Source organism: Neophocaena asiaeorientalis, unplaced genomic scaffold (genome assembly GCF_003031525.2).
Source record: "Neophocaena asiaeorientalis asiaeorientalis breed wild unplaced genomic scaffold, Neophocaena_asiaeorientalis_V1.1 scaffold443, whole genome shotgun sequence".
Taxonomy (NCBI): domain Eukaryota; kingdom Metazoa; phylum Chordata; class Mammalia; order Artiodactyla; family Phocoenidae; genus Neophocaena; species Neophocaena asiaeorientalis.
In genome coordinates this window covers 2,735,144-2,749,682 of record NW_020171808.1, presented here as the reverse complement: position 1 = coordinate 2,749,682, position 14,539 = coordinate 2,735,144, and the positions used below count along the sequence as shown (strand labels likewise).

The 14,539-nt window shown below is 42.5% G+C and overlaps 1 protein-coding gene across 5 annotated transcripts in view; it reads right to left on the bottom strand.

The window, feature by feature from the left end:
* Positions 1 to 14,539, bottom strand: part of XPO4 (exportin 4) — a 95,050-nt gene that overhangs the window by 40,774 nt on the left and 39,737 nt on the right. For all 5 annotated transcript variants that reach the window (XM_024751503.1, XM_024751420.1, XM_024751341.1 and 2 more), the window contains 2 exons: positions 12,674 to 12,831; positions 12,270 to 12,444 (listed from right to left, as the gene is read on the bottom strand). In XM_024751503.1, coding sequence (XP_024607271.1) covers positions 12,270 to 12,444; positions 12,674 to 12,831 — 333 coding nt within the window. The remainder of the gene's footprint in view (positions 1 to 12,269; positions 12,445 to 12,673; positions 12,832 to 14,539) is intronic.

The window sequence follows — 14,539 nt, the reverse complement described above, 5'->3', positions numbered from 1 at the left end:
CACACTGATACCAAAACCAGACAAAAATGTCACAAAGAAAGAAAACTACAGGCCAATATCACCGATGAACACAGATGCATAAATCCTCAACAAAATACCAGCAAACAGAATCCAACAGCACATTAAAAGGATCATACACCATGATCAAGTGGGGTTTATCTCAGGAATGCAAGGATTCTTCAGTATACGCAAATCAATCAATGTGATACACCACATTAACAAACAAGGATAAAAACAATATGATAATCTCAACAGATGCAGAAAAAGCTTTCGACAAAATTCAACACCCATTTTTGATAAAAACTCTCCAGAAAGAAGGCACAGAGGTAACCTACCTCAACATAATAAAGGCCATATATGACAAACCCACAGCCAACATCAGTCTCAATGGTAAAAAACTAAAACCACTTCCTCTAAGATCAGAAACAAGACAAGGTTGCCCACTCTCACCACTATTATTCAACATAGTTTTGGAAGCTTTAGCCACAGCATTCAGAGAAGAAAAAGAAATAAAAGGACCCCAAATCGTAAAAGAAGAAGTAAAACTGTCACTGTTTGCAGATGACATAATACTATACACAGAGAATCCTAAAGAAGCTACCAGAAAACTACTAGAGCTACTCAATGAATTTGGTAAAGTAGCAGGATACAAAATTAATGCACAAAAATCTCTTGTATTCCTATACACTGATGATGAAAAATCTGAAAGAGAAATTAAGGAAACACTCCCATTTACCACTGCAACAAAAAGAGTAAAATACTTAGGAATAAACCTACCTAAGGAGACAAAAGACCTGTATGCAGAAAAATATAAGACACTGATGAAAGAAATTAAAGACGATACAAGGAGATGGAGAGATAAACCATGTTCTTGGATTGGAAGAATCAACATTGTGAAAACGACTCTACTACCCAAAGCAATCTACAGATTCAATGCAATCCCTATCATACAGTAATCAAGATGGTATGGTACTGGCACAAAAACAGAAATATAGATCAATGTTAACAGGATAGAAAGCCCAGAGATAAACCCACGCACATATGGTCACCTTATCTTTGATAAAGGAGGCAAGGATATGCAATGGAGAAAAGACAGCCTCTTCAATAAGTGGTGCTGGGAAAACTGGACAGCTACATGTACAAGAATGAAATTAGAACACTCCCTAACACCGTACACAAAAATAAACTCAAAATAGACTGAAGACCTAAATGTAAGGCCAGGGCTTTCCTGGTGGTGCAGTGGTTAAGAATCCGCCTGCCAATGCAGGGGACACGGGTTCGAGCCCTGGTCTGGGAAGATCCCACAGGGAACGAAGCAACTAAGCCCGTGCACCAGAACTACTGAGCCTGCGCTCTAGAGCCCGTACGGCACAACTACTGAAGCCTGCGTGCCACGACAACTGAAGCCCGCGCGCCTAGAGCCTGTGCTCCGCAACAAGAGAAGCCACCACAATGAGAAGCCCATGCACAGCAATGAAGAGCAGCCCCTGCTCACCGCAACTAGAGAAAGCCCGCACACAGCAACAAAGACCCAACTCAGACAATAAATAAATATATATATAAATAAATACATAAATAAATAAATTTACTTTAAAAAAATAAATGTAAGGCCAGAAACTATAAAACTCTGAAGAGGAAAACACAGGCAGAACGCTCTATGACATAAATCAGAGCAAGATCATTTTTGACCCACCTCCTAGAGAAACGGAAATAAAAACAAAAATAAACAAATGGGACCTAATGAAACTTAAAAGCTTTTGCACAGCAAAGGAAACCATAAACAAGATGAAGGGATAAAATATTCGTAAATGAAGCAACTGACAAAGGATTAATCTCCAAAACATACAAGCAGCTCATGCAAGCTCAATATCAAAAAAACAAACAACCCAATCCAAAAGTTAGCAGAAGACCTCGTTTCTGCAAAGAAGATATACATATTCCCAGCAAACACATGAAAGGATGCTCAACATCACTAATCATTAGAGAAATGCAAATCAAAACTACAATGAGGTTATCACCTCACACCAGTCAGAGTGGCCACCATCAAAAAACCTACAAACAATAAATGCTGGAGAGGGTGTGGAGAAAGGGAGCCCTCTTGCACTGTTGGTGGGAATGTAAATTGATACAGCCACTATGGAGAACAGTATGGAGGTTCCTTAAAAAACTAAAAATAGAACTACCATACGACCCAGCAATCCCACTACTGGGCATATACCCTGAGAAAACCATAATTCAAAAAGAGTCATGTACCACAATGTTCAGTGCAGCCCTATTAACAATAGCCAAGACATGGAAGCAACCTAAGTGGCCATCGACAGATGAATGCATAAAGAAGATGTGGCACATATATACAATGGAATATTACTCAGCCATAAAAAGAAACGAAATTGAGTTATTTGTAGTGAGGTGGATGGACCCAGAGTCTGTCATACAGAGTGAAGTAAGTCAGAAAGAGAAAAACAAGTACCGTATGCTAACACATATATATGGAATCCTAAAAAAAAATGGTTCTGAAGAACCTAGGGGCAGGAGAGGAATAAAGACACAGACACAGAGGTTGGACTTGAGGACACGGGGAGAGGGAAGGGTAAGCTGGTACGAAGTGAGAGAGTGGCATGGACATATATACACTACCAAATGTAAAACAGATAGCTAGTGGGAAGCATCCACATAGCACAGGGAGATCAGCTTGGTGCTTTGTGACCACCTAGAGGGGTGGGATAGGGAGGGTGGGAGGGAGACGCAAGAGGGAGGAAATATGGGGATATATGTATGTGTATAGCTGATTCACTTTGTTATACAGCAGCAACTAACACACCACTGTAAAGCAATTATACTCCAATAAAGATGTTAAAAAACTTTTAAACAAAAGGCCAGGTAAGTGCCCATCTGGTCGCTGCAGCAGCTGGTGTGTGCCTGCAGCAGAAATCACTAATGCCAGCTAAGTACCGGAGCAGGAGATGAGTAAGACCGTTTCTGCATACTTAAAGCATGTGCTTTGCAGAAATCATTTGTTAAGTCTTAACAGTTTATGTTGCCAAAATAAACAGACTGGGAACATATCTTAGGAGGAACAGCATCCTCTGACCCCACCGCTCAGAAGGAAGCAGTAAGGCATTTCTAAGAACTCTCATACAATGCATGCTTATCATGGTTTAATCATTCAGATACAGAAAAGTACAAATAAAATGGAAAGGCCTTATAAGCCTTTTACTATTGGAAGAGCATTCCACAATTCCTCCCATAGAGCCCCGATATTAGACAAAACAGAAGATCACAGCGGACCATCAGAGCCCCTATCACTGGATGGTGATTTAAAATAAGAACTGCAAACTTGTACAGGGCCTCTGTTCCACTTGGAAACCAATACAAGTAACTCATCAGGCAAAGTGTGAGAAATTTGGCTGATGACAATTGGCAGCTAAATCTTTCAGTCTAATCACAGAGAACTGAAACCCAGCCGAGTGGTTTTTCCTAATACCTTGGCCCTGCTCCACAGCCCCTCTGGCCAAGACCCAGCCACCAAGCCGGAGCACGTGCCCCAAGAAGACGAGGGCCCAAGCCAGACACTCTACTCGTGCCTGGGGTGTCTCGGGCCTGCTGCCAGGAGGGCTTTGGAGAGGGGCGCAGAGCTTAGGAGGCGACTTGACTCTACTTTCCCCCATTTGGGAACGGAGGGTGGAGAAGGTAATCAAAACATGCTATCAGCACTGACATGTCAACGTCCATAATTAACCTGCAAGTGTACTGGAGGTGAACCTGCAGCTCTTCAGCCGCAGAAAGAAATCTGCTTTTGCGTCTGGGGAGTATTTGGACATATAGAAGCAGCAGTTCATTTTGTCTCTGGACATGCTGGCAAATGAAGCTTGGGAAAGACAACTTTCAGTACGTGGAACTGCTCCACCTTTTAACAATGATGTGAACTTCAGATTAAAATCTAACATTACTGTACGATTCCAACTATACAACATTTTGGAAAAGGCCAAACTATGGAGACAATAAAAGGATCCGTGGTTGCCAGGGGCTGGGTGGGGGCGTGAAGAGCAGAGCTCAGGGGATTTTCAGGGCAGTGACACTAGCCTGCATGAGACTGTAACGGTGGCTACACAACCCGGCACATTTGTCCAAACCCACAGAGTGTACAACACAAAGAGTGAACTCTGATGTAGACCATGGGCTCAGGATGATGACGGCCTCGGTGCAGGTTCATCGGGTGTAACACATGGACTCTCTGGTAGGGATGCTGATGGCGGGGGGCTGGGTGTACTGGGGCAGGGATGGGAACTCTGAATTTTCACTCAATTTTGCTGTGAATCTAAAACTGCTCTAAAAAAATTAAGTGCATGCATGTGTCCCTAACGTTAGATACTGTAAAAGTATACATGATAAATCCTGTGCTACAGTAGTTCTAATATCTGTTATGCTGCAAAGAACTCCAATAGCTTTTTTCTACAAAGAGCAAATAACCAACGTGACAACTCCGAATCATTTCCATGAAATCGGAAAGCTCTTTCTTTGACCCTGAGTGCTATCTTCATATGTAAATATAAGTTACATGAGTCAGTTAAGAAAAGCATTCTGATCCATAGCCCATGCGCCACAACTACGGAGCCTGCGCTCTAGAGCCCACAAGCCACAACTACTGAGCCCACGAGCCACAACTACTGAAGCCCGTGCGCCTAGAGCCCGTGCTCCGCAACAAGAGAAGCCACCGCAATGAGAAGCCTGCGCGCCACAACAAAGAGTAGCCCCCACTCGCCACAACCAGAGAAAGCCCGCGCGCAGCAACGAGGACCCAGCACAGCCAAAAAATAATAATAATAAATTAATTTACTTATTTATTAACAAAAAAGAAAAGCATTATGATTCCCAGACATAAAAATTGCAGTAAGGTGGGTGTGGGCCATTAGCTCTCACATGGAATGTTTCATTTCTGCGGAATAGCCCTGTTTAACTCTGTGTTCCCTATTTAGAGCCTGGGGCTGCTCTACTGCTCTCATAAGGACTTGGGAACGAAAGCAAACTGAACGGTCAGAGGTCGCAGAGGGTGGGAAAGGAGCCAACAGCACTGGCCAGGGGTTCCCTGGCAGCGCTCATTTGCAAACATGATACAAAATCAACTGGCAGAAATAAGTCTGCACAACATAAACTGTGCTTATAACAACAGACGGGGAAACTCCAGGTAAATGAAGGGGGAAAAGGTCCTATCAATATACTGTTTCTTAATCTGCATGGCTGGCAGACTGTTGTTCGTTTTATTATTCTTTACAAATGTTTATATATATATATAAAGCTTTTACTTTACGTGAACAGAATATTTCACAGTAAGTTTAAAATTTACAGGCATTGCCATAACCCCCAAGTCCAATGACAGGTCAAATAATACATGTACTGCACGGTGTAAAACAATAAGAAAGGGCATATGAAAGATTAAAGACTGAATTATAATAGTTCATGCTGCCACTCATCTGCTATAAATATGCCTTCCTAGTGTAGCATCATATAAAGCAACAATGGCAATACAGAGAAAAATCGCAGAAATGTCACAAACAGATCATGAGCTCTCCATTTTAAAAAGAATTTAGAAGTCTTTGAATGTCAAATGCAGAAGAAATTAATTCATTCTCTCATTTTTTTTCCATAGCCAGTCCTGACAGCACAGAATTAATTTGACTCCAGACTACCTATGCAGCTGACAGTATTCCTGGCTTCTGAAATCCCCCAAGAGAAATTGACTTAGTGGACAAGCAGTGCAGCTGCTAGAAGAATCCTATAAATAGATCACGTAAAAAAAATCGACTCCCCACAAACGCACCAAGAGTCCAAGGTGTAATTTTCAGAGAGTTTTTAAATGTTACACTCCTAGATTAACGTAACTTTTTCCTTTTGGAAACATATATGTATTTCCAAATTCTTAATGCTAAAGAACGTATATTCATCAAACACAGTCCCTGGCACATGTAGGCGATGGGTAAATATTCACGGAACTGAACTGACTCAGCAGTACTCCCAAGGGGCCGGCACTGCTGGGACTCACCTGCCTTACCTGAGGCAGGAGGGCCATCTCTTCTTCCACCTCATTCTAGCGTCCATTTTCAAAACCCTGGCCCATTAGATCTGGTTATGTTTCTAATGCTAGTCTTGTAAGCAATACAAAGGTTACTATATGAAACCACAGTTATGACAATAAATAAGCTTTAATCTAAATCCACTACATTCTATCTCAAGTGCAAGAATTCTGTAAAACAAACATTGGTTCTGTGCTAGGACTGGAAGCAGACTGAAAAATCAGGGCTGACTCATATCCAAGTTAGGAAACACTGCATGGCAAAATTATGACCCAACCAGAATTAAATGAAACATGGAAATTATTTTAAGGATTTCTTTTAATAAGAATCTGTATTTAAGTTGTAATAGTAACCAATTTTCTTTCAAATATCCTGAACAGAGGTAAAGCCACTGTTAGGATTAAAAAGAAGCATACTTTAAATGTGCAAGGCTACTCATGCATCTCATCTAATTCTTCTCTGATCAACAAGCAGAGGAAATGAGTGCACACAGCGCAGCTGGACAGCTGGGTGGCCCTCTGGACTATCATCCATTCATTCCTCCCCGGCCAGCAGAATGCTGGGTAGGGAGGTTGGCACAGCTTCTCAAACCATCCCTTCCCCCGGGAGTTAAGGTGCAGGGTCGACCACACATTTGTGTTGTACTGACATCACCATTCCAGACAGTAAGTTATTCCCTCTTATCCCTGAAATACCCGCAAATTCCTGCTTCCCACCTCTCCATTTGTAACTTGGCTTCAATGCATTTCTTTCACCACACCTCCTCTCCACAGAGTAATTATCCATCGAGCTGGAGAAACTAGATTTTGAGTTAAGAATGCTGAACTTTAAATGCACTCACTCACCTAAGGAACTGCAAAATTATTTTACTGCATTACATTCTATAGTGGACTTCCCAACAACTTTATCAAGATTCTTCTTCTTCTACCTTGGCCTGCTGGTCTTGAGGTTAGGGAACAAATGTACGAAAATTAAATATGAAGTTCTTCCTTTGCAAAGTTTACTACCATCAGCTCCCACCTCCCTTACATATCCAACCCCCAGCCCTCATGTGCATGTACACACACACACACACACACACACACACACACACTTCAAAGTTTAAGGACCATGATGGTTGCTCTGTTCAGTTAACATGTTATGTGGCTTCTGGCTGATGAACCTACTGGGGGCTGAACTTAACCGACAAAAGAAACCAAGAAACAAATGAAGAGTCTAGAGTTCAAGCCATATTCTCTTCAAATTTCACTGAATCAATTCAAATGCATATACTAGTATTATAGACATTTTATAAAATAGTTGACATAATAATATGAACAATTATTTTGTTAGGATTTTAATTTTTAAGGCAATAATTTCATCTTATAATCCATCTCACCTCTCCAGTCGAGCAATAGACAAAAATTTGATTTCTCGGGTGCAACGAAAAAATTCTTGGCTTCAGGAAGCCTCAAGTAACACCAAGAAATTTTTGGTTTTTTTTTTTTGCTGTACGTGGGCCTCTCACTGTTGTGGCCTCTCCCGTTGCAGAGCACAGGCTCTGGACACACAGGCTCAGCGGCCATGGCTCACGGGCCCAGCCGCTCCGCGGCACGTGGGATCTTCCCGGACCGGGGCATGAACCCGTGTCCCCTGCATCGGCAGGCGGACTCTCAACCACTGCGCCACCACGGAAGCCCAACACCTAGAAATTTTAACAGCCAACAGTATATAAAGTTGGTGAACACAGGAGTTGCTCTTTTTGAGCAGAGACTTTCAGTTCACTGCAAGTTGAGGGCAGTCATAAATAACAGCCTCTCTTCATACACACGCTACAGCCACCAAACAAGGACATAGTTCAAGAATACATGTTAGTATCAAGAATTTTTCTTCCCATGAAGTTGCTTTAATTCTTGCTACAGCAACATAATCACCATCTAAGACCTGAGTTCCTAAAACAAGAGACAATCTATATGTATTCCTAAATAAATATAGTTTTGAAAAAATACCACAGTAAAACAAAAGTGTATTGCTGGGTACCACGATGTTCACTGCAGCACTATTTACAATAGGCAGGACATGGAAGCAACCTAAGTGGCCATCGACAGATGAATGGATAAAGAAGATGTGGCACATATATGCAATGGAATATTACTCAGCCATAAAAAGAAACGAAATTGAGTTATTTGTAGCGAGGTGGATGGACCCAGAGTCTGTCATACAGAGTGAAGTCAGAAAGAGAAAAACAAGTACCGTATGCTAACACATATATATGGAATCTTAAAAAAAAAATGGTTCTGATGAACCTAGGGGCAGGACAGGAATAAAGACTCAGACGTAGAGAATGGACTTGAGGACACGGGGGGGGGAAGGGTAAGCTGGAACAAAGTGAGAGAGTGGCATGGACATATACACACTACCAAATGTAAAACAGATAGCTAGTGGGAAGCAGCCACATAGCACAGGGAGATCAGCCTGGTGCTCTGTGACCACCTAGAGGGGTGGGATAGGGAGGGTGGGAGGGAGACGCAAGAGGGAGGAGATATGGGGATGTATGTGTATGTATAGCTGATTCACTTTGTTATAACGCAGAAGCTAACACACCACTGTAAAGCAATTATACTCCAACAAATATGTTAATAAATAAATAAATACATGTTAAAAATTAAAAAATAAAACCTTCCTTCCTGAGCACAGCTAAAAAAAAAAAAAGTGTTTTGCTGAATCTGTTTTCCTACTGGGAAAAGAAACTCTTTCAATATTAAAGAAAAACAAAACATTTCACAAGATTAAAATTGTTTTTAAAAACCTAAAATTACTGATTTGGGGCTTTCCTGGTGGCACAGTGGTTAAGAATCTGCCTGCCAATGCAGGGGACACGGGTTCGAGCCCTGGTCCGGGAAGATCCCACATGCCACGGAGCAACTAAGCCCATGTGCCACAACTACTGAGCCTGCGTGCTGCAACTACTGAAGCACATGCTCCACCACAAGAGAAGCCACTGCAACGAGAAGCCCACGCACAGCAACGAAGATGCAACACAGCCAAATATAAATAAATAAATTTGTGTTTTAAAAAAGAGATACAGGGCTTCCCTGCTGGCACAGTGGTTGAGAGTCCACCCGCCGATGAGGGGGACACGGGTTCGTGCCCCGGTCTTGTGGGGGGGCGGGGGGTCCCACGTGCCACAGAGCAGCTGGGCCCGTGAGCCCTGGCCGCTGGGCCTGTGCATCCGGAGCCTGTGCTCCGCGGCGGGAGAGGCCACGGCAGTGAGAGGACCGCGTAGTGCAAAAAAATAAAAATAAAAAAGAGATATAATTTGAGAGCAAATCACAAAAGACAACATTTTTAAAAATAAACAAACAATAATACTGATTTGCATGAAACAACAAAACTCAAGATCTGGTCTTACTCATAGGACAGCACACATAATACGGGCTGTCAGTAAAGCCCGTTATAAAGGTTCATTTGTACCATTATATTCCACATTCTATTGTGCACACCGCAGGCGCACTTTCACATTAATCCCCCACGAAACATCAGAAGAGACCAGAATCCTAACTACACCGCAAGGAAACGTGCTCACAGAAGGTGAAGCAACCTGCCCAAGGCCCTGCAGCTGAGGACTCCTTCTGGCTCACGCCGCAGCGTCTCCCTCAAAAGTCCGTGATCTTTCTCACCACGCATGACTCCCCAAAGCAGTTTTTTTAATATGCCTCAACTTTTCAATTTTTACGTATAAGCTCATTTCTTTATACCTTTTGCCGTCTTAGGTCAACAACTATGTATTGTGCACGAGGTGCCCTGCCCTGCGTCCCAGAAGCTCCACCGCAGCCGGGCTGGGTCTGTCCCTACACCTCGCCCGCCCGCCGCCCACTCCCCAGGCCCCGCCCCCAGCTCACACAGCCAGAATGAAAACCCCACGCGGCTGAGACACACTTAGGATTCGCTTAGTCTTCTGGTAACTCATCGTGCAGGGACCCCCGTTAGCCCTCGACTTCACCAACCCTCGCCAATCTGGCTGCTATGAGTCATGCAAAAGCATCAGACAAATCTATTCCCTCTGCCTGTTTCAATGGGTAACCAACTGTTTCTAACACCATTTTTTTTTTTTTTTTTTTTTAACGGTACGCGGGCCTCTCACTGTTGTGGCCTCTCCCGTTGCGGAGCACAGGCTCCGGACGCACAAGCTCATAGGCCATGGCTCACGGGCCCAGCCGCCGCGCGGCACGTGGGATCCTCCCGGGCCGGGGCACGAACCCGTGTCCCCTGCATCGGCAGGCGGACTCTCAACCACTGCGCCACCAGGGAAGCCCTCTAACACCATTTTTTAAACGTCATAAACAGATTAAAAGAAATCGACCAATTAAAAGAAAGGAAAAGAAATAGCCGTTTTCCTGAATGAGGCCCATTAGGTACAGTGCATGCCTCCCTGTGAAGCACCATTAAACATCTACTCTCTGAAAGCGCATCCAGGCTCCCTGTGTCCCAATACTTCTAGGTCAAACCTTGGCAGAAAAATTGTTTTCCAAGTTGTTAGTCCCCTAGGCAAAATAAATAAATTCTAAACCTCACATGTGCAAGCCAAGAATGTTACAAATCTTCCAGCAATTCCTCTAGAAGCATCCTTAACCCACAAACTATAATAAAAGGCAGCTGTGTTTCTAAACATGTAATCAACGTGCCATTTAACCAAGGGGAGGGGGTGGGGGAAAGGGGGATGTTACGTGAAACCCGAGTGATTCAGAATTTGTGGTCATTTGAAAAGAGTTTGAGTACAGCTTAAATACTTAAAATTTCCCTCTGTTTCCATGCTTAGTACATGATTTTTCTCCCTAGAAGTTCAGGCCTCACATATGAGGCCCGTAAACTTCTATTCCTCCGTGACCGACACTTTCCAACACATAAATAACTTCCTGGCCTGGTTCCTTTCCCGTCAAACCACTGGGGCGCCCACTGTTGTGAACACAGTCATTCCCGAGTTCTTCGTGCTCTGACACCTCTGAAGGGGCACAAATCACTCCCACACATGTTGCCAAACCCCCAACAAAACAACCGCTCGGACTTAACATGAAATTCTATCAGAGGTCTACAAAGATTCTTTTTACCCTTACAATCTTTGAAAAGAATCTACATTTCATTAAAAAAACAATTAGTTTCAGCAATTTAATAACTACTTGGTGGGGAAAAAATCAATTACTTCCCAAGATTAAGGTAGTTATTCCCAGTAACTGTTACAAACACAGCTGTGTTGTCAAGGAGTTTAGTACGAGTTTTCCAAATTAAATATAAAATGTGGAAGATAAGCATTTAAAAATCTGTACCAAAAAACATCTTTACTACAGGAATTGGTCTTAAGTTTAATGCAAATTAAAATTTACCGAGATATATTATTAAAACCATAAAAAAACACCAAAAAAATTAATCAAAATAAGCAGGGTTACAATTATTTGAACTAAATTATATTTACATAATTTCCAGATAAGCCCAAGATTTCTAAATTCTCAAACAACACTTAAAATTATACACAATCACAACCATACCATAAAGTTCCTAGCACCCCTTGAACTTAAAGAGTTTATTATTAAAATGGCTTTCAACATAGTTTTTGATAAAAACATTTCATTCCATTTCCTACTTTCAGGTACTAAATTATCTCAACTTAAAATCTTGAGACCAGGGACTTCCCTGGTGGCACAGTGGTTAAGGATCCGCCTACCAATGCAGGGGTCTCGGGTTCGAGCCCTGGTCCAAGAGGATCCCACATGCTGCAGAGCAAATAAGCCCATGCGCCACAACTACTGAGCCTGCGCTCTAAGAGCCCTCAAGCCACAACTACTGAGCCCGCGCGCCTAGAGCCCGTGCTCCTCAACAAGAAAAGCCACCGCAATGAGAAGCCCGCACACCGCAACACAGTGTAGCCCCCACTCGCCGCAACTAGAGAAAGCCCGCGTGCAGCAACTAAGACCCAATGCAGCCAAAAATTAAAAAAAAATAAAATAAATAATAAAATAAAATCTTGAGACAAATAAAATTTAGTCTACTAAAGTGATTTTCCACAAATTTTTAAGAAGTCATGTTCCCAAGCACAGACTGCCAAATGATTTGCACATATAAACGAACACGCACTCCTTTAAAACAATTAGCGGCCATGAGACACGCTTCAGAGGCAGAGCAGGTCCCCCTGCGAGACAGCGCGGTTCAGTCGGAGCCACTCACCACCTCCTCCAGTGCAGCACTGCGCCCGAAAGAGCACGTGAGGTGTGTCAGGCAGCTCACAAAGGACGAGAAGAGCTCGCTTGGAATGGCGGTTAAGACGTTGCGAGGGAACACAGTTATCAGGTTGCTGATGATGCTGGAGATCCCCACAGCTTCAGAATCTTCTATCTCAATTCTACAACCCAAGGCATGAGCATCAGCGTTAAGTGGAGCAGAGGTAACTCGTTTCCAAACATGCACCCATTCATTTTCAAAGGCACGTCTCTGTGTACTCATTTCAACTGACACATGTAACTCTCCTCTAAAATATAAAAGCAGGGAATCGCTAGTTTCTTTTTTCCTCCACTGTTAATCGTGAGGAAGAACTGAAGCTCCTTTTTGGTTCTAAGGGCCAGGATACCTACCCATTGATGGTATTCAGTAAGCCCTCAATGAAGTGTGCGAGATAATCCACTTGGGACCCTTCGTCGGGGAAGATGGGTCCGTGAAGAGAAGCTAACTGGGCGAGGCACTGCAGGGAGTCTTGTGCCATGTCGGAATCTTCTCTGATTTTTCGATGTACCTGTTAGAAAGAATCGCTAATCCATAAACATAAATTCTTCTTTTGTAAGGGTCACGTGTCTATCGTGCCAAATGAGGTGAGAGAAAAATTCACTGTAGCTGAGCATTTCTAGACAACTAATTCCCGAGTTAAACTAAATTTGAAAATTGTCCCTCAGTCCATTTTATGTTATAGGCCATGATTTTAAACATACCAATTAATTGTCAGTGGAGAGCTACCTACATTTTGAAAACTGAACTGTCTCCGGCGTGTTATGACAAAGAAACAGATGCCGGCCAGTCAGACACGCTGCTTCTTCTAAAAACAGCAGCCACGACAGTCATCTGTATTATGCTAGCTATGCCTCGCTGCAGCTTCTTGCTAAAGTTAGCGAAGTTCGGGCAAGAGCGTATAGATGCTGCTCCGCTGGAGCAGACAGTCACACACTCGCAAAACCAACGTGCCCCCCAATCCCCAGAAATTCACTCATTCAAGCAATATATTAACATGGTGTTTCATCAACTCTGATATTGCCTACAATCGATTTGAATCTCATTTTATCCTATATCACTGCTATTAATAAAATTTTTAAATGTTTAAATTTTACTTAAATTATATTTAAATTCGCTTTAAACCTCGCGTATAATTTATTTCAATGCTGCAACACTGAGGTGAAACACCTGGCATACCGTGTCCTGATGAAGGAAACACTCCCAAAATACTGCTCCCTAATTTTACGGTGTCATTAATATTCTCAGACTTACATAATTAAAACAGACAAGGAGAATATTTTCAGCAGAGAAATCACAGGTAATTGTTTATCTTAATCCACCACATTTACTGTGGCCACTTTCTACTTTCCACAAGGATTTGAATTTTCCAGCCCCTCTTTCCCTACACAAATCTCTGTGCTTTCTGAGTATCACACAATTTAAGCATTTATTCTCCATTTGTGTCAGGTTATTTCACTCTGACTGCAATCATTTGTAAATTACTTGAAGTTAGGGTGCTTCCCAACTATGCACTGGTACAGCGCGGGGACACAGGGAATACTCATAAACCCTTAATTCACTGGTTGATTCCATTAATCTTTAATTCCTGAACTGCTTAAGGTTCTAAGAAATTTAAAATATTAAAAACTCGCTAAGTTACAAAGTTAATTTATCTACTGACATGCTGAAAGGGGTTTAGAAAAGGGGTTGTCAAACCACAGCCCACAGGCCAGACCCGGCCTCCTGCCTGCTTTTGTGTGGCCTGTGAGGTAAGAATGGTTTTTACCTTTTTATGTGGTTGGGAAAAACAAAACCAAAGAATAATATTTCAAGACATGTGAAAATTATACAAAATTCACATTGTAACAGCCGTCAGTGAAGTTTTGCTGTAACTGCTTGTACTGGGAGGCCAGAGCTGAAGCTGCCTCAGAGAACTAATGACCTACAAAGCCTAATATTCTACCCAGCCAATCCCTGGTCTAGAACAACACAAGGGTTTTTCAAAATACATTCTAAGTTTTATATATAGTAAATTTAAAGTACAATCACAAATCCATATATCCATTCTATTCAAGAACTTCTGAACACAGCTTATTCTGAAGTTCCTTATCTGAAAACTGTAACTACATTTCTGTCACCTTGTTTTTTTAACCGTATCAACATTTAAACATGACAGAGACAAACGCAACCTGGGACCACAGAGGGCTGCTTCTCCACCCACACAGCCAAATGGTTGC